The sequence below is a fragment of the Opisthorchis viverrini genome (assembly GCF_000715545.1).
Source record: "Opisthorchis viverrini unplaced genomic scaffold opera_v5_13, whole genome shotgun sequence".
In the NCBI taxonomy this organism is placed as follows: Eukaryota; Metazoa; Platyhelminthes; class Trematoda; order Opisthorchiida; family Opisthorchiidae; genus Opisthorchis; species Opisthorchis viverrini.
In genome coordinates, this window is record NW_008751669.1 from 3,204,198 (window position 1) to 3,224,579 (window position 20,382).

Consider the following 20,382-nt stretch of genomic DNA (forward strand, 5'->3'; position numbering starts at 1 on the left):
TTCACAAAAATAACTACCATTATTTTCTCTATGGCCCCTATCTAGGTCAATTCCTCATGGCCGCTCAGAGTACCGAAACCGCGCGAATCATCCAGAAAAGGCGGGCTGAAGAAGAGATGATAAAAAATCAGGAATTGAAAGGCGAGGTTACACGAGCCCGCGAAAACAGTGTCGCGTCGCTCGCTATTATTCAACAGTTGTTCTCCAGGTTGGTGGACATTTTAGGTGAAATTTAATGCGCATTTTTCTGTTAAGGGCACATCTTTGATTTGCTGTCATTCTGGCACGACATTCCGTTTCTCATCCAAGGGTGATTATTTTGCATTGCTAGTAGACAACTAGGAATTCGTGCTAAATATCCCGCGACTGCACCCATTTGATCCAGTTACGTTGGTAACGAACTTATTCTTGAACAATAAATGATTTCAGTGGGACGCCCAATTGATTTATGGTACTTAAGTCTGAGCCGGTTACTGTCATTTTTGTAGACAATGAATAGAAATAAAAGCTTTGGAAGGATATATGTCCTGGAGAACCTTAGTTCTCGTCCATTTTTCAAGCGCATCTGAGACTTACATGAAGCACCGCTGAGTGCACCTGGTTTGGGTTGCCGGGTTTTCCGCTTCGTTACCGCCGCACACTTATCTTGTATATCTTATCCTGTTTCAAACAGCTAGCAATTCGTGAGTATCCAAGTTAATTCGGAACCGAAACTATTCGACTGCAGTTTCGAAAAATGCCTTCCAGAAACACGTGCCTGAACAACAGTTTGGACATTTCGTAGTTGGGCACGGTGTAGACGGCTCGGAAACGAAAAAAGCTCGGGAATGCAGCAAACAAAAGTGGTTATGTTCCTTGACTTAAGAGCTATCTCTGCCTCTGTGGACCGTCAGGGACTGTGACAATGTATGTGGAGCAAAGGTGTCTTCCATAAATTCTTGACCCTTCTCACGGCGCTGTACGCTGACTGCGGGGACCGTGTAACTGTCAACGGAAAGCTCTCTTTGGAGTTGACAACATCAAGGGGTATCAGACAGAGCTGTTTCCCATAACTTTTCTCTTCAACTTTGTCAATGTTACGATCATGGAAGACTCACCATCAGCCTCTGATGCCTGTGTGGTTGAAATGCCCCCGGAGTGTTCACCCATAGATATCGAGTACACAGACGACATAAGTCTTCTTGGGTCTGATACCGTGGGGATACAATCAATATTAAATAATCTAATTAATTCTGGCTCACGGTTTGGCATGCGTTCATACCTGCAGACAGTAAAGTGCTACTGCAAGAGTGGATGGACTCGAGCCCTCGCCTCATGCGTGCGGATGAGCCGATTGAGGTAGTCGACAAATTTTTTTACCTGGGCAGCTGTATCAGTCTCGGTGGTCTCTCGAGAGACTATATTCATGTCCGGATTGGGAAAAGGTAAACCGCTGAATATTACGCGAAACCATACGCGCAGTCAAACACACATAGTCAATGGGCAAGCCATATTAGTTACCGGATACCTAGAGTCACCTCTCATTCTTTGTCCAAGCTGTACAAGCCTCTGATATATAAGCACCACTGGAGCTTCGTATGTGTAAAAACAGACACCTTATGACACAATAAGTGATTTCGTCCTGTAAGTGAAGCCAATCTATGCTGAAAAGCCGAGAAACATAGATTAGCTTCACTTACAGGACGAAATCCCACGAAAATCCCAAATCTCCTCACACTACCAATAACAACAAGTGATCCCTGAGACCGGTACGATGACTTTGTCAGTCGTACTTCCATAAAACAATTTTTACCAACAGTAAGCTAAGCAAATCTCTCAACAACCCCCACTACCCCTTCTTGAATTCATTTTCAGCAAAGTGAGACTGACAGCAAAATTTAGCAGTCTTGTGTATACAGATCACTGGCAAAGGAGATGGTGGTGAGGATTGTTTGGTCTAATGTCATGTGCCATTTTGTTCTTTCCGTTTGTCTGCATACTACAAATCAACGGAAGGTCCAGACAACGAGAGTGTGAGGAACTTTCACTGTCCAGCTTGTCATTTTTTCGGATAACGGTGCCAGTTTGGCCCGACGAAACGTTTATTTGAAAAAGTCTGAAAGCATGTGTATATAGGATTAATCCTGGGCACTTTTGGTGCATTTCTGATTGAACAACGGGGAACTAACCGATTTACTAAAATTTAGTGCATTTTTAAGACCAAGCAATATGAGTGCAGTGAAAGAGAAGCATTTACCGTCTTTGCAAATAAAGTAACATCGTTTGTTGTTTTTTTATCCGGAACAGTAATTCCTGGTAGGGAACACTGCACTCTGTTATAGAACTAATCTCGATGGGTTCAATAAGTTAGAAGAGTATAAGTGGAAATACAAAAATGACATAAAATCCGTTCTCGTTTCTTTCTGCAAAAAATATTGCAAATTCCCATGCACATTTCATGTTGTTTTCAACAACGAGAAGCTTGAGCAAATTTAAGCCGCATTGAAGACAGCGCTGTGACAAACTGCATCGTTTCTATTTTCAGCACCCTTTACAACACTATCAAAACAACCATGCCAAAACTGGTAACCGAATTCGAATCAATGATACAACAAGCATCAAAAGAAATAGATGATATGCAAAAGTCCATGCATCAGATGGAGTGCAAATTAGAAAGGTAAGCGATTAGCAGAGTCAGCGGAAACTGAGTAGCTGATAAACAAGGGAAGATTAGTTTTGGAGGTTGAAAAATTTTACTTCCAAAACTTGAGACCTGAGGAATAACCAGCAATAAATATGCTGAAGTGACATTTCTTGTAACCATATTTGTTATTTTCTTTTGACGATTTGGAAAACCAGGGATGGTAAAAATTGCGATGCATACACTTTGTTCAACTGTCCATAGATTTTGTACCGGATTTGTATTCCTCAGAACAATGTAGAGCTGTCGCTGGGGATCGCCCTTGAATAACGACCTGAAAAGATGGTTCACTTCAAGTTAGTTGGAGCTCTTGCATTCTAGGCAATTCATACCGCACGTCCTTCCCATAAGTGCACTTAGCAGAAAAAGTTTGGCACATGTTGCTTTGATTCTGGAGTGCCCCTGTAACGGCCGAAACCGAATAAAATGTAGTATCAGAAAACGCCACTGTTGAATGAAAACCATCAATAGTTCATGTGGTAGAGGGATGGGATTTCGTCGACGGAGGGCCCCCGAAATATGTGATATGACTCAGAGATGAACGGAGTTGGAGAGAACCTGTGTCGGAGAACGCGATTATTTAGTTACAAAACACTAAAGTTTATTACCACGGCAAGAAGAAAAAGACTGCGAAATATATAGATTTTGCTTCTACCTTATTAGCTGCGAAACTAAAATACAGCAGGTTTAGATCTTATTGAAGAATAGGTACCAATAAAATAGTGCGGCGGAGTCAACTTTACGGTGAGGTTATCTGGCCCGCTTCTTGATTCTAAGGCAAGGTGACAGCTTGAGTCAGGGTCAGTGTGATCGATCAGCACGGCCTCAGCGGAAGCCGCTGATTTCGTGTTGATATTGCACATAAAATTCTAAATGCTGTTTTAACATCAACTATGCATCCAGTGAATATAATATATCTGGCGATCAAAGAATTAGGTATTCAGGTCTCAGCTACCATGGAAGTGGTCCTGACCAAGAAAAAAGCAAGTGTTCTGGGACTCGCTCGCATTTGCTCCAATCTTTCCTGACAATCTACTTTTTAACTCGGGCGCACGCGAAGTAGCAAACAACGTGGGAGACACAGAGATTAGGTACGGTCCAGACAGCAGACCTGCTGAAAGAGAGATAGTTGATTAGACAAGGTCTCAACTAAGTAGCCGGACAAAAATGTTCGTTGTAGAGCGGAAGTGCTCCAAAGCATTGAGGGATGTCCACCGAAATGGTTCAAACGTACTCTCAGTGGGGTTGTTAATAGGCTAGTCAGTCCGGACAACACCGAAGCTGGCTGATCAAGGGAGTACTTGGGGACTAAAAACTTGTTTGACAGGCCTCAAATCGGATCTTTGTTACGTGCTGGACGTTCGAAACGAGACCAAATAACCATTTCGCAGATCTTGCCGCACACTCTCAAGCATACGTTCCTGCGGTAGGTGATATCCATGAAGTCGTATGACTCCTCGCTGTGGCGACACAGTAAGTAAACAACAACACCCTGACGAGGTGTTAAAGTATCGTTTCGCTGTACACTCCACCTTTGTCTAAATAGTAATTCAGAAAACCGAATACTCATATCCTGTCCATCGGGTGATTCGTGGGAATCCCATACACGATATTGTTGCATTTAACTGTTGGCGAAATACTGAGGAAGCTACCCCACTGCTCCACTGGAAATGTTTTTATGCAGATTCTTAAAAAGTGAATATCAGTGCACGCCAAATAATTGAGCTTATTGTTTGCAGAGCACTATGTACCCGTGAAAGTGCTACAAACTCATGGATGGAAAACATCGCATTCCCTTCAAATTCACTCAGATGCACTCAGGTCACCATCGTATTTGGACACGTCAAAAGTTCAGTGGTGTTTTTTGCTGCCACTCTAAATAGTGCCAGGGCACATGATTTAGGAAGTTAGCAGAGCCTTCTTTAGAGGCCCCGAAGTTTGCGACCATCATTTTATAGACGTTTTGCACTAAACTGTACATTTACCATTTTATACTGCCTTACTGAGAAAACAGAATACTCATAAAATGACACAATTGGTTGTTTTAGCTACTGACAGATCTCCGTTTAACTACCTGGGAGAGCTGCCTAGTATGCAAGTAAAAACAATCAGTCTTGAGAATGGATCGTTTGCCCATTGTGCATATTATTTATTCTGCTTCCTTAAAGCTCCTTGTCCAGTTGGTAATTCGGAGTTTGTATCTTGTATTCTTATAGTGCATATACACTATTCCAGCTCATGACAGCGTTGTTACGTGGTTTGTCTCATCTCTGGCAAACGTTTTTGTCTGAAAATCTCCAGCTACAATGAATGAGAGTAAAACCTTATCTAATTTCTTCAAGTTCAGTTTTCATGATGAGTTCGTGCATTCAAATTAGCAGACTTCTGTCATCATGAAGTAAGGCATTAGATGGGCGATTCTGGTGGCAAACTTAGATTATCTATTGTAACTGATATACCTTTCTTCGTAACTCAGCAACACCAGTGCGTACCACCAATCACTGGATCAAGCATACTCGGAACTGGAGAGCAAAATACGGCAGGCAGAGGAAATGTCAAAAGCAAGAGTAAGTGTCCTCAAAATTTCAACATTCATATGATGCTGTGCTATCGTAATCAATCAGAGAATGAGGGTGTCACAATTTTCCTGAAGTTTTTATCCATAGTAGGGAAGTGCTCGTGGGAAATTTTTAACTTTGATAGGTAGTTTGTTTTGAGCCATGCGTTGTCTGTGGTTGGAATGTTTCTCCACTCACCATTTATCTAAAATGCATTGTTCTATCTAGCTCACCTTCTTTGGTTGTTTAGGTAAAGTTTCTAAAGTTGGCACACAGATTGCTCTATTTGGAATTTGTCGAAATAACTTATGACAAATGCCATTCGTCCAGCTCGATTTCATACCAACAAAGGCCTGTCATCTGATGGTCAGATAATTTGTCCGAACGCCAGAGATTCTTAACCCCACACTATTTTTGAAAGTTACCAGAATCGATCTATGAGGGCAGACGTGATCTATCGATGTTGAACAATTGACTTTTTCACTGCATTCACCCACCCAGTGAGGCAATTGTGTACAAACTTCATTGGGCAAGGACACAACAGCTAACATAGTATAGAACGAGCTGTCTGGATTTGATAAGAATTTTGCTAGTCCAGGTATTTTAGTTGGTGACCGGTTTGTCTGGCTTGGAAAACGATTTGACCGACAACAATGCTTACGCGTCGATTTTCGACTTCCGAAGTTCTTTCCCTACTGCAAAAAAGTTGAGCAACAGTCCATGAATTATGCGGACGGAATTCTTTTAAGCAGAAGCCAAACCTACTATGCTAGAACATTTCTTAGACAGCTGTCTTATGATAGAACATCTTAGACATGGAGAACTGATGTCACAGTACTAGCAAGGTTATGTTTGTAATACAGGCCTGCCCCTTCACGAAGTGACCTTCACAGATTCGAGGTCAAAATATCGGTCAACAATTGTAAAAGTTGCATGTCATTCTGCTTCAGGTGACTGGGCGAGTTGGAGATCAAAAAGTTCGCAATAGTGCGAAAAGTTATCCTGATGACAATTGCCGCAGTCATAATGAAGGAACGATATCTTTTGGATCCCCGCAAAACTATTCTGCCGTCACGCAACTTCCTTTGTAGCATGTCTTCCACACACACACGCACACATAAGCTGTCATCGTGCTCCAAATCCGTTTCGATCTCTGGATAAAAACCGATCAGAAGTTGTATTTTTTTAACGTTTTGGAGAAGCAAGTACATTTCGATTAGCACTAAGATTTCTCGGTAAATGGGAACTAAGCAGGTAGAACAAAAGTATCGTAGAGAGTAATTCCTCTGCACTCCCACTTTATATGCCCTGCACGAAACGCTTTCCTATTGCACTACTGTTGCATGTTGTTTAACACTAGCCAATGATCTTTGTTTTGATCACCATTTCCCATTCCTTTCCTTCTGAAAAGCTTGAACAGCGAACAAGACAGATCAACACTGAGTGGGATCAAATTCTGGCCGAGAAAGTCGAACACGTTAATGAATTGAAGCAGAGGATTTCAGAAGTATATGGCATTTACCGGCTTGTCACACCCCATTTGTTTTCTCGTCCTTTCCCGACATCGAAACTTTAAATCCTACTGTCCCACTGACATTGTTGTTTACCGAATTTACCCTGACAAGTATGACAACTAGTCACTGACATTTGAAATGGAAAACGCGCTGATTAGGGTCTTGTGCGGTTTCCAGTTATATATAAACATTGTTCGTATTGATCAATCGATTGATCGAAAGCATTTTCTGGTTGGCTTGCTTGTGTGGAGATGAATGTTGATTTTGAGGCATTCACAATATAGGTCTTGAATTCACATTTGTCGCTCACCATAGCATAAATGGAATCTTCGAGAATGAAAACAGGGACCTGTAGCTTATCCGCTCTGGTGAACTGTTGAAAAAGAACAGTGCATCTTGATTTATGAGGGATGAAATGATGGGTATATTTTTTCATCAACAGTATGAAGCAGTAAGGTGAAAAGCTTCAGTATTATATTCGGACTAATATTTACCCAAATTTACAGCAGATTCATCATTCTGAGACTAGATACTGGTGAAAACAACTGTCGGAAAAACTTGGTCATCTTAAGAGAAATCCAGGCGTCTCTTATTGTCATACATCTTACCGACCAAACATTTAGCAATAAATGAGTATTTCCAGTCTTGCTAATAGCCTTAAAAGGTAGGTATACAGTAGTATAGTAGTCGTTTTGTCTGAACGTGCAAGCCTTCTTTCAGGATGAGATTGGCAAATGCAGAATCCAGGCTTCAACAGTTAAGGACGTATGTGTATGTATGTATATCCGTGACGTAATATAAGTATGCCGATTATTTTTTGGTTGGTTTAGCAAGTCGCTGTCTCGAAGCATGGTGGAAATTACAAAAAGGACTAGAAAAACTTGTACGGTGCTTTCAGCGGTAAATTTTATCCTTAAACGTCCTAAGGTGCAAGAATATTTTCTTTTCAATGAATCCAGACAAGCCGAACCATCACCTATTCTGTAAATGACAGCGGCTTGCACCTGGAAAAAACCATCTCCAGGAGCGGCACCGCGGTCCGACAACCGGGTGTGTCTTGTCGGATATAGGTCCTTGTGCATGTCAACGAAGTTTAGGTTTCGCGTACCCACCTGTGCTTTTCTGTTGGTCTTTTCGTGTACTCTCGACCACCGGTTGGTCTGTTTTGACGTCCTCCGGATTTCAAAAGTATATTTCTGATTCTCACCAGTAAACGCATTTTGTTCAAATTTTTCTTTGGATACTGAATTTTTGTCGTTTTATACGAAGTTACTTCAACCACCGCCACAAGCCAATTTTGTGCTTGGAAAACTATTATATCCACGTTTTTTATGACAAACCGGAAGTGTCGTTAGTAGTACCTGTATGCCGAAGCGCTTGCAGCTAAGGCAACTTTACAGCTCCAAATCATTATTGTTTGAGACCACTAAATAAACGGATAATTTTCATAAACTATTCCCATAGTTTATTGACCTTCTGACCGAAATCTATAAACCACATTCTACTAAGTTTAAACTCACTAACGTCGTCCTTGCCTATAAGCCATACCAGGTTGAATCAGCATTTCATCCTGCTATTAGTGTAATTCTATGCTGAAAAATAGATAACTCTTGCAGGGCGCGTCCTTTCTTGCTTTGCATTGCACAACCCATAGCCCAGTTGAGCAGTCCGAGTCGGTCACGCCTCGGTTGACATTTTGATACTATGCTCTCCGGCTACAAGTCTGGGTAGCCCGCACTAGGAAAGACAGGGTGCCGCTATCCTTTAGATAAACACGTCGCGTCCCGCGATCCGGTGCTAAGTGTATCCTGGAGAAAAAATATATTTGAAGATCCGCGCAATATTTGAGATGCTATCATTCATGAAATGTCTACCCGTTTTTCCCTCATATGAAGGTGGCGCTTCCATAGCAAAACTTACTGTAGTGACTGGTCCTTAGTATAGAGGTTGTAGACTCCGAAGATGGATCAGCTCAACTTCTAAAATCGATATTTATTACTGGAAAATTTCAATGAGAACTCAATCAAGCTGGACAATAGTTCTGGTAATGTAAGTCATTATCCTCCATTCAGTCGTTATCAGCAATGAATTGTGAACTCAGTGAAGGTGTCTTTGGACAGTCCTTGGAAAGGTATCCGAGATATTTTAACGTTCTCTCACTTACAGTGAAAATCTGAAACAAACTGTCCTTTGTCTTCTGAAAAAGACACCAACCTTGGCTAACGCGGATCGCTAGTGTAGCAGATTTGCAGGTAGCTAACAAATTTAGGAAGGAGGACTAAACATAATGAAACGTACGCCTACTTGCGGAAGCCCTGCTGTGATCACACTGTCGAGATGGAACAAATGAAAATGTCAAAAAATTTGATTCACATCTAATTCAATACTATCAGTGCTCCAAAAAGCAGGACTTGATCAAAATGACAATCTTATGTGATTTAAAATGTGTGAGGTAGACGCTTCAGTCTTTCCAAAAACAAGAGGCCCATCGTAAAATATGAAATAATGGGGAATTCCTAATTTGGGACTCCGTTTCATTGCTGAATGTCAGAGTATAGGACTAAATCAAAGTGAAAATTCTCTCAAATCGAATGAAATATCCTCAATTTTTATTCTGCTTGCAACTAACAAAACGTTGCAAGAAACACGTTTCTGTTGAGCACTGTATTATTAAATATTCTACTATAGGCTAACCGAAAAACCGAACAACTCAGGCAAACACAAGCACAAGAAACAGAACAAATCGAGATCTTGAGAAAAGAGAATGACAAACTTACCGAAGCGCTGGAGGAAGTGGAGGTATGTTGAAGTTGAATGATTGTTTACAACCCCTACTTTATTTTGTCGGATAAGGATATCCTTTTCCAACGGAGAATGCTACTCTTTTCTGAATCGTTAGGAATTTTCCACCATGTCTATGCTGTTTCTTGGAAGGAATAGCCACATAAAACATTGGTGCGTATCGCGTCCGAGTGAACAGGTCAAGTTGACCTTTAATATTGTGTGTTTAAATGTCTCACGCTGAAAAGAATGCTAGTGATACTTGACGTTCCGTGGGTGTACAATGCTTGCCCCTCCCAAAGAACCTCACATACGAATGCGGGTGATTGCAAACCTCTAAAACGAGGTGGTCTACTTCGTAAGAAGAATAGACGTTGGAGAATATTTGCTACCCTTGCGCCTATACCGCAAGTGTTTGATGACTTGCAATGAGACTTTTCGGTATGGAGACGAGATGAGAAAGCGTAAAATAATTTTGGTTCAGAATATTGGGTTATTTGATAAGGTAAGCCAAGAAAAGTATTTCCAGGTAATATATGTCCGACCTTCAGTGAGGAGGTGACGTAAGGTACGTAACCTAGTAACACCTCAAATTCACACACACAGTAGTACCGCCACAAATGCGCAAAAGTGGGTACTCCTACATGGATTTTAAGCAGACTGTTGTTAGGAGTACAAAGATGCATGGAAGTAGATGGTCAAAAGGGTCTCTTGTTAAGAAGGCAACTGCGAGTCGACTGTGAGCTGACAACCGGCCAGTTGGGGGACGAAAAGTTGATCGATACAATTAACTCATTTGGCCTTCTAGGACTGATTGCTTTCATTATTAAATTACTCATCTGTCAACGTTAACATCAGAGGTTATCAGTTTCTTGATATCTGGCTGATTTCAAATAACTTACTGGGCGATCAACAAAAACGTGTTTTTAGCTCCACGATACGGCTTGCAACGCTCCTGTGATTTGACCTTTGACAGAAACTATTATCAGGGAAAGAACAAGAGGATGGACACTGTACTTGATTGAAAAGCAAATGAACGGCTGTCTAATAGGTCTTAGTATAACAAAAGCCTTAGAATTATAAGTGAACCTTGATAGCTGCAACATGCGGAAGATCCTCAGCATCGATAAAATAACGTCAAGTGCCCAACACCCGGTAAAGTTCCACTTGAACCTACCTTTCTAATCTTCGTCTGCATTCTGTTTCGTTCATCTAATTGGAAGCAAAAATAACGTATGGATATACGTTAAGATTATGAGGGAGTCTAGACCTACAATCCCGGAAAGGGAAAACAATTCAACTCTTGTGTCCTTTCTCCACACATCTAATCAAGACCCTAACTTGGTTCGCTGGTGTTAAGTTTCACACCAACTTGGTGTTCTCTCCGCTCTCAAGACAAACGGCCTTTTTACACAACTCCAAAATGGCCGAAATTGTTGTGAATTTCGACCAGTTGAATTGCAAGTATCATTCTCAACATTGATTTTCCCAATAAACTTTGTTAGAAGGAACAGATCATTGAAACTTGCATGACTTTGCATGGTTACCAGATGCATGGTTACAGATGCCTTAGAATACCAACTGTAAACTTTGATATTTCAGGATGAGCTCCTCAGGGATCCATGCTAATTTTTTCAACATCCGCTCATCTTCTAGCACTCCAGTAAATACGACAGCATTATATCAGCCTTCTGCAATACACACACGTTCATGTAGGTTCCACTACTTAAATTGCGGAACCATTGTTCTTCAGCCATTGTTGAAAAATCGGAGCATATTACTGAAAAATGTTTAAATGCATTCAGCAGCACTGCTGAACAGACAATCTGAGGGCATTAATTCAAAAAGGGTGAAGTTTTATCAGGTTTAACAAAGTTTATTTCCAGCAGTATGGAGTCGATTTGGGAAGTTTCAACAGAACCATAATCCTCTACGTGAAGTCATCATGTGCTGAAGGCCCAGCGACCACTGTATATCTGTTTCTGCTGTTTCGGGAATCAAACTTAGTGCATCTGTGAGTGAGCCTGTTAATCCTACTTAAAATCTCGTTAAGAAAATAGGCAGACAATCTCGCGAAGGCCTTTTGACGGCCACCCACCGGTCTAAGCACAACGACTCCACAGTAAGACCTAGCGCCGCAACGAGCAGTGAGGTGCTAGGGTCATTCACCAATTCCTTAGTGTGTCGGTATAGTACCACAATCCCCTACCCCACAATACCCTATATACTGGGAATTACTTAGGACGAACCGCTTCGTTTGTCATTATTAGACAGATGGCACAGGTGCAGCAGTGAACATATTTTGTCTATCAGAAGATAGAGTGAAACTTACCAGTCGACGCACTGCGACTGGCCTACCACAATTTGCGCCTGTGTCCCACAAGTTGGGATGCATCCACGAGTTGTGCAGCCCATAATTTTATCGGTGGTGATGTTGGTACGCCCGTCCACAGTAGCCTACGAACGCATCACCTGCTTTCAAGTATCGAATCTTCAGTGGTGTAAGTGGAGTTGCTCCTAAATACGAGTTGTGCAGCCCATAATTTTATCGGTGATGATGTTGGTACGCCCGTCCACAGTGGCCTACGAACGCATCATCTGCTTTCAAGTATCGAATCTTGAGTGGTGTAAGTGGAGTTGCTCCTAAATATATGGCCTTTATGCAGCCCAGCGTTGAACTTCCCATGCTTTAAAATCAAGACTAGTTTTACTTATACCCACCTGTACGTTACAAGCTACTAATTTGCCGAGAAGTTTGTTATCATCATCATCATCCACAACATAACGTCAATGTTCAAAACCGACGCTTCACTGCCGTAAAACCATGGTTTATTTGAAAGTCTTATTGTGAAAAAAGAATAAAGGTCGATGGGGAAGGGACTTGGTGCTAGCTTACTACAATCATTCAGAGTAGTCTACACCTACAGACACTCATTCAGGCAATCTGGATAAAAACTGACAACAAGAACGCCATTGACACCGGTTGACAGCCAAATCTTGCAGTGTCTCCAACTAGGGGCAGTGGGAATCACGTGATCCTCATCCTGGGAGGTGAGTAGCACCGACAGCACCCAAACGTTCCGCGATTTCTTTCATACCCCTCTGCCAGGTCAATAGTTGGCCACCTCTCTGCTCCCACCACTCTGAGTTGGGCATTGAAAACAGCGCTTTCTTCGACAAAAGATGGCTAGACACAGGCAACACATGTCCTAACCAACGCAGCTTCTGGTTCTGGACACATTCTTTAATATAAGTACCCGTTGCACAACCAAAACCCCGCTTTCTTATTGCCTTGTTACGCATTCGCCGACACCAAACAAAGCAAGGTAGGGTTTTCAGGCAACGATTGCCGACTACCTGAAGACGTCTCATCTCCGCTGCTCGAACAGGCGAAGTCCCACAGCCATACAACAGAACAGCCTGCACTGTAGCTTGATAAACACCTCCCTTGAGATTCAGGGATACACTACTTTGACGCCATAGGTATCTCAAATTAATGAACCCAACCAGAACCTTGCAGATTCATGCATTCACAGTGTGTACGCCAACAATAAAGACTGGCGATGGTTAAAAATACTTAAATTTAGGCAAATGACACCGCAGTTGATGAATGTATATATCTTTATTCAAACCTAAACTGCAACGCGACTGCGAATCGTCAACGATTTTTCCGATTAAAAAAAACTAAGGATGCACGCTGTACTGCTTGGACTGATTTTCAGAACCCGGTTGTTCAATATGGTTGCAAGGTAACTAATCTAGTGTTCGTGGATTTTATAAATGCAAACGATTGACAAACAAACCAAGAAGTAAAACAGGTGCTAGAACGCAAGCTGTGACAAGAGAATTAAAATTCCTGCCGGAAGAGTTCAGGTAAATGATTTATCACCGTCAACCGAAAAATCAGTATCCGTAGAAACATAGTGACGAGCACTGATTTTTTCGGGATCTCTAAACAGATCGGCACAAACTAGCGGCTGTATTGGCAGCAAACAATGCATTTAACTACTGACTAAGGTTAGTCACTACATTAAACCGGGAAACATTAGTTTGTAGCGAGTCCCTTCTAAATGGCCAGCATTCAACACCGAAAAGAGATGTTGAGCAACTGGGTTGAACAGTGAGTGTTGTATAATCAAGACGAAGTCAAATCCGGACGAAACGTCTTATTCCAGCACAATATCGAGCCTAGTAATCGCTAAAGTCAAGAGAGGAAGTTAGTTCTACTAGTTCCTAAAGGTCAACAGGTACGTGTTTCTTTGCCGACAAATTCATCTAAAAACGACTTTTATCTTAAAGAAGTCGATTTTCCAATGGATAGGCTTAATAAAACGTATTGCCAAACGCTGAGTAAATTGACTCGGTTTTTACCAAATTCATTTTCAACGCACATAGTTTTCAGTGGAGGAAAGCAAGCACACGATTGAAGATCTACAGACCACAGCGAGATTGGAACAGGCCAAGCGAGAAAAAGCAGATGCGTTCACCTGTAAACGGATCCAAGTAGAATGCGAAGAACTAATGCGGAAGTTAGACCAGCTGAGGTATGTGCACATATTCTACAGTTAAGTGCGTGACAGTAGCCCGGGGTTGTGCAAGGCTTTATTGCTTTAGTTGTATCGAGGTTGCCGAAAATATTCTTGTGCGTTCACTTAAGATTCTTGTTGTTGTATCGCACTGTACGATGCTGTTATAAACTTAAAACATTCTAAGCGTGACCGCGTAAATCAAATTTTCTTTTTGCCCGCGAACACGCAGTAAATTTTTGTTGAATGTTGTTCTCCGTTTTTCCCTATCACTCAACTGTTTGTGATTTTTGTGAGTAATCTACTGAATAAAGTTAGGGGAATTTAGAATGACAATCATCTGTAGTATGCCGTTTGATCAGTAGGTTCAAGGCAAATGTGCATCTTCAGAAAATTTAGCTGTTTGAATTCCCACCCAACAACCAGCTTGTTTTACGGTAGAAACGCTTTCAGATCATGAATCATGCAGGCTCCAACATTTCGTGACCAGTTCTAATAAACAATATACTGCTGGTTTTTTGACAATTAAAGTTTGCTAGATGGCATGACGGTTTAACGGTTATCTTGTGATTACTTGAAAAAGAACTATTTAGCTCGTCCACGACCATTTTATTTACTTTGGCGTGAAGCTACCCACAAAGTTGGTCAGATATCTGAGAAGGTCGGTTGAGAGTGGCACCATTTATAAAGCCCTTCAGAGAAGAGTAATCGCAAACTTTCCCAACATTGGCACTCCACATGCGAACGATGACCCAAATTTGCTTGAAGCTGGACGATTAATTACAAATGACAGTGTTTATAAGAAGGAGCCAACTAAATTTACCTTTCAGATTCATTCATGTCTTTCGCGAACAACATTCTGGATACTCACTTTGAGATCAGTGAAACATCTCTGTGTTCCATATCGGAAATATACTTCTCCGCTATAAGTGTGCTTAGTTACTGTGCTGTGACTTCATCAAGTGCTTCTAAATGCCTTCATGCTGTTTGTGTTCTCAGCACATATTGCAAAAGTGTATTATCGCCTGCGCAGTTATTGAGAATAAATTGTAGTCTACGGAAGATGCGATATTATATGGAGAACCACAATAACCACAAATTTCAAAATAAAAAATGTAATATCATGCGGTAGACACGTTTGCTTAGTTCATTCAAAATGCCGACTTTTGTGACAGTACATTTAAAAGCCATCTACCCAGCAACTCAAAAAGGTAGCTCCGCTCCAAGTCTGTTTTCTGATAAAACTATACAGGCCAGTGGATTAAAGCAATTTCCTTAGCCGTTCATGTAAGTATGAAGCTTGAAACTTCCAGTTGAAAAAATGACCTCTATTAATCGGGTTGTATAATGCAAGGTTCAATCTGGTGGGCCGCCATTCAGCTGCGATGCACTAACAAAGACAACTGAAAACGTAGCATTTCTTCTGGCACTTAATTCGTACTAATCAAATATGACGATGTTCATGTCCAATATTTCTTCGGAATTCGATCCCGTGTAAGGCTTTATAGAACACTGTAGGCAGAAATCCTAAGGTGCACGTCTGCGAGACAATCTTTTTATGCTATTTGATCGTCGGACTTAATTCGTACTAATCAAATATGACGATCTTCATGTCCAATATTTCTTCGGAAGTCGATCCCGTGTAAGGTTTTGTAGAACACTGTAGGCAGAAATCCTCAGGTGCACGTCTGCGAGGCAATCTTTTTATGCTATTTGATCGTCGTTGTTATAGCCATATAGCCATTTAACCATCCCGTTCCATAATAATTGTATTTATACGGGGAAACCTTTTAGACGACTCCACTGGTACAGAGGAGGCTCGTTTTGTATCAATTTTGAAGACTGAAAAACTTTTACGGTGAACAAAACAAGCTTAGAGGCCATTAAGGCAATCCAGCCCTTACAAACCTAGATTTGTTAAGGCTGCTTTACAATGGCGAAGGATTTTCGATGTCAATTATTCCTCCAATCTAATTGATCGATAATTGTGTTATTTAGTTAAAATAAGTCATTGGTCAGATGAATTCCACTTTTTCTCTGTCATGGTACTGCATAATTTGTTCGGGTTTCCAGGGAGCAAAATCGACGACTACGTGACGAGCGCGATGAAGCAATACATGATGATCGTGCACGCAATCTAGTATCGACCGGTAGCCTTATGGATGAAGTCAACGAAGTCTTTGGGAGACAAAGAATGTGTCCAGATGAAGGCGCAGAGGTCAAAAGAACGACTGCACAAGTGCTGCAATCGGGCGAGATAACGTATGTTAGCAAATTGAATTTCTTCAGTACTAATTTTACTTTCATAGCTCACCCCAAGATGCCGTGGTGATAGCAACAGAAGTGTTTTCCGATGACGATTATGAATTTGAAGATTCATGGAGTCAGTCAGTTGACTCATTTAATTTGAAGAAAACCATTCATGAGGCAGAACCATCTCTGGGAATAGGCCAGTTGCAAAAGTCTCAGCAGGTTGCGGTCCATGAAGGAGTTTTTGGGTGAGTCCGTTTAATGTAAAAATCGTTCGAAATTTTTTCGTGTCTTCTATTCCGATTTGCTTGTGACCCTGAAGATTCTTAAATTGCTTACAGTAAAATTGTTTTAGACATTTACACATTTATTTTACTTTGAAACGACTGCCTAAAGAAGCTGGGTAAAAATTATTAAACTCAACGGTCTTCGCATTTCAAACACTTTATATAAACCCCGGTAATTGTAATTGCAATTGCATTTTCATTTGAAAGACTTTTGGAGCAACAAAGCAAGCAGGAAATCAAACAGCTACGGCTTGTGCGCTAAATTCCCTATGCATTGACATATGTTGTCGGTCGGAAACTAAAATGCAGGACGCAAGTACTGTAATTGAATTGACTGTCCCCTCGCTCTCTTCCAGATTCCGGCTGCTCACTTCTGGTGATGCCGTGGCTGGTGAAGCTAGATATGCCTGGGTGATGTCGTATTAGGCAAGTGAGGGAGGTTTTTTTTTACCTGACTGCATATCCTTTAGTAGTCGCCTGTGCGCAGTTAGCTTAGAAGCCTCTGTGAAGGAATCTTGGGAAAGTGAGGCCCATCACCGTCTACTGTTTATGTCTACGCCTCAACGGCCTGAAGCTCTGAATCTGCCAAGGACACTTTCTAGCACGCTCTAGGTGCTCTTTTACAATGGATTAAAAACTCAGACATCGTTGTGGCTGCTGATGGCATGAACGCTCAAGTAGGTAGGCCTAGTTAGGTAGGCGTTTGCACCGCTGGTGCCCAGCTAGATGGCCGACTAGGGTTGGGCGCAAGACACGCTGAAAAACAGATCGCCTGCTTCAGATGTGCATCAGTCACAAAATGTTCCTTTGCAGCAGCAGTTTTCGAAAAGCAAAAATTGTCGGTCAACTTGGTGCCAATCAATGAACCAATCTTGAATCTAAGTAAGCCACACTGCCATCATTTCCTGCCTGCTGCTTCTGGAATGCCAACGTGGACTCAGCTGCTGCTCTTCATTGCGAATGTACACCTCTTCGCGAAACTAGTATTCCCTGATTGGCCACAAACAAAGCAAAAAATATCAGAACCGGGTCCATGAACACTTTCTGAGTCCCAGATCGGATACAAACGGTTGTTTGGAAGGGATACACAAAGCGCTTCTGAAAGCCGGATCTGTTTGCGGTGCAACGCAGCCAAATTCATCTAACATTGAATCTGTGTTACGACCTTGTCCTTGTAGGGCAAATTCTTCATGGACGCAACTGCAACTCAAACAAATGTATCATCCAACGGCAGGTGAAACGGGATATCCCTTCGGATAGTGAATTCGGGCGGATTCGAATGGTCAAAGAAATGAACGTTTCGAAAAATGCTGGAAACGTCAGCATGCTGTTCCATCTAGCTTGTTCGACGGGTCCTTGTAAAACTCTTGCAAGAGTATCTATCAGGGAAAAAACTAGCTCTTCAGCATTCAACAAAGTAAAGCTTTTGAACCGTTGGGCAGAATACCTTAAACGACTATTCAATAGGCTATCTGCTACCTTCAGTCCGTGCTGCTGCCTCCAACAGAATGCTTGACTGTGAACATGAAAGCACCTCAGCCTCAGGGGTGTCCGAGTGTATACTTCTAATCAAGCGACTCTGTGCTCCCAATCCTGACAGCCTCCCACCTGGTCTGTTCGTGGATGGCGATTGACTCCTCACCCAGTGTCTGTCCAGCCTATTTGGGTCTCTCTGGGAGCAGTAGACCATCCCAGACAACTGGAATCAGTCGATAATTGTGCCGATGCTTGTTGTATACCAGCACCAAGTTCTCTCACTCGACCAATATTTTCTGTGCTTTTCACCCCTAGTTGTTCAATACAGCTAGGCACATTTCGTAGCGATACAGCAATGACGTATGAATATCAACACTGATATTGCCGGTGATAATGCACGAATATACCGTTCGGTAATGAAGGATTAAATTGCCGCTAAACACAGGACAACGGAATCATTTTCAATGAGTGATCGTGCGATATAACAATGAGTGTCTGCTATCCACCTCAGCAAAACCCAATTATCGTAAGAAACTATGCTTCGGTACGGTCAACAAAAATAATATGCTTTTTTTAGTTTTTTTTGTAAACAAGGAAACCAGAGATCCTATGTATATGACATCAAAATATTGTTACGCATCGTCGACTAACACCCGAAAGTATTGAAAAAGTCGATGAGTACAAAAGTTTGGAAACCCCCTAAAGATAGTAATAGAAACAATGATAATACTAAAGCCCACCAGTCCATTTGGTCATATTCAGGTTTCTATCCTTGCTTCTCCATTCTTTGTTTGACATGTTCACGTGATATCTAGACAATATCAAAGACCAAATTTAGGAAGACAGCAAAGGGGCAAGTCTATCGAATCAAAAACACATTCTTAACCTTATCTTGCGGAAAAGCCAAAGGCTCGAACGTGCTTGCAATTGAACGGAGTGGGTAATAACTATAAGCTGATTGGGCTAAAAGGCTCCACTGAAGCATTCTTTGTAAGCATTTTGTAAAGAATCATAACATGGCACTACAAGAGTACCAACAGCGAATTGAAAACTTTCCGATTATCTGTCAGTAGTCAGATGACTGTCTGAGGTAGTCGACGTCTGACATAAACTGAAGTACGCCTTACATCCAATGCACCCGCCACACAATTTTGACAATGGATATAGTGTTCAGAGTTGAAAGTATGGGACTGTTTATTAAAGCGTCACGTGTGCATGTCTTATAACCCACCAAGTCTAGGTAAAGACGAATTCACCAGTGTCTGGGTTTTTTTAGTTCCGAGCAAATACATACCTTAAACTACATACCGCTTTATGGTACCTGATGCCTGGAACACGGTTTAGTCCAAGGTACCTGTTAGAGTGCTTTGATAATCGTTTCATAGTCTCATATAGACCAATATTTCACCCACAGATGCATATCGGATATAGGTTGGGATCACTTTATTTACTTGAAAATGGAATGCTCAGTTTTCATCGCCAAATGGTACATATTCACGTCCGTCCAGCGTACTAGCATATTAGTGCGACTACCGTTAAGATTACTTTGAATGTCCGAGAATGTGCTTGTGTTTCACTCAGGACGTTAGAAAAAACCTCTGCAACGCCAATATACGCTTACTTTATTTATGCTGATGGTATCGCTGTTCTTCTTGTAGAGACCGAGATAAAGGAGCTCAGATCAGTAACACAATGAAAGGCACTGTAAGTTGACATTCCGTGCTTTCACCGGTCCTGTTCAATCTGATCATCAGCCTGTAGTGAATTCATCTTAGAAATCATCCCTAGTCTGATGCTCTAGTCTGGCGGTCAGACAGTAAACGGGTAACGGAATTCATTGTCATGCGTCAACTTGCTGTGAACACAGTTTAAAACTCAGAAATTTCTGCCCTAGAAAGTGATACTTCACACAGTTTAGCTGCATTAAGAGAATTTTTTATGAACGTGGAGTTCTCTCGCTACTTCGAAATATCCTTAGAGTGTCTAAAGGAAGTCCATCAAGTGTCCGCGTAAACGAAACATTTTACAAGGTTGACGAAGTTTTTCGTGGGAAATCATTACTGTAATAATCAGCCAACACTGTTACAGTAGACGTTAACTACACTACTAAAGGAGTGGCGTTATATATTTACTGGGTTCAAGTTTTTGGCATGGCTAACAAGGCACTGTAGCCAAACACCAGCTTGTTTGAATTCCCGTGTGAAGGAGTTGGAGTCACTCATGATAAGTATCTGGGCTTTCAGCATAGTCCCACAAGGAGAGGGTGGAGGTATATATTTACTGGGTTCAAGTTTTTGGCATGGTTAACAA

General features: G+C 41.6%; 2 protein-coding genes across 2 annotated transcripts in view; one reads left to right on the forward strand and one right to left on the reverse strand.

The window, feature by feature from the left end:
- Window positions 1–20,382, forward strand: part of T265_01271 (hypothetical protein) — a gene marked incomplete at both ends in the record, with an annotated part of 50,490 nt that overhangs the window by 8,146 nt on the left and 21,962 nt on the right. The window contains 7 exons of the mRNA XM_009165256.1: window positions 46–208; window positions 2,525–2,656; window positions 9,467–9,551; window positions 13,971–14,077; window positions 16,133–16,321; window positions 16,369–16,557; window positions 19,731–19,776. Coding sequence (XP_009163520.1) covers window positions 46–208; window positions 2,525–2,656; window positions 9,467–9,551; window positions 13,971–14,077; window positions 16,133–16,321; window positions 16,369–16,557; window positions 19,731–19,776 — 911 coding nt within the window. The remainder of the gene's footprint in view (window positions 1–45; window positions 209–2,524; window positions 2,657–9,466; window positions 9,552–13,970; window positions 14,078–16,132; window positions 16,322–16,368; window positions 16,558–19,730; window positions 19,777–20,382) is intronic.
- T265_01270 (hypothetical protein) lies at window positions 42–20,294 on the reverse strand (the record flags this gene model as incomplete). The annotated part of the gene is made up of 3 exons (XM_009165255.1): window positions 42–105; window positions 10,436–10,512; window positions 20,205–20,294. The coding sequence occupies 3 exons, from the start codon at window positions 20,292–20,294 to the stop codon at window positions 42–44; spliced, it is 231 nt and encodes a 76-aa protein (XP_009163519.1).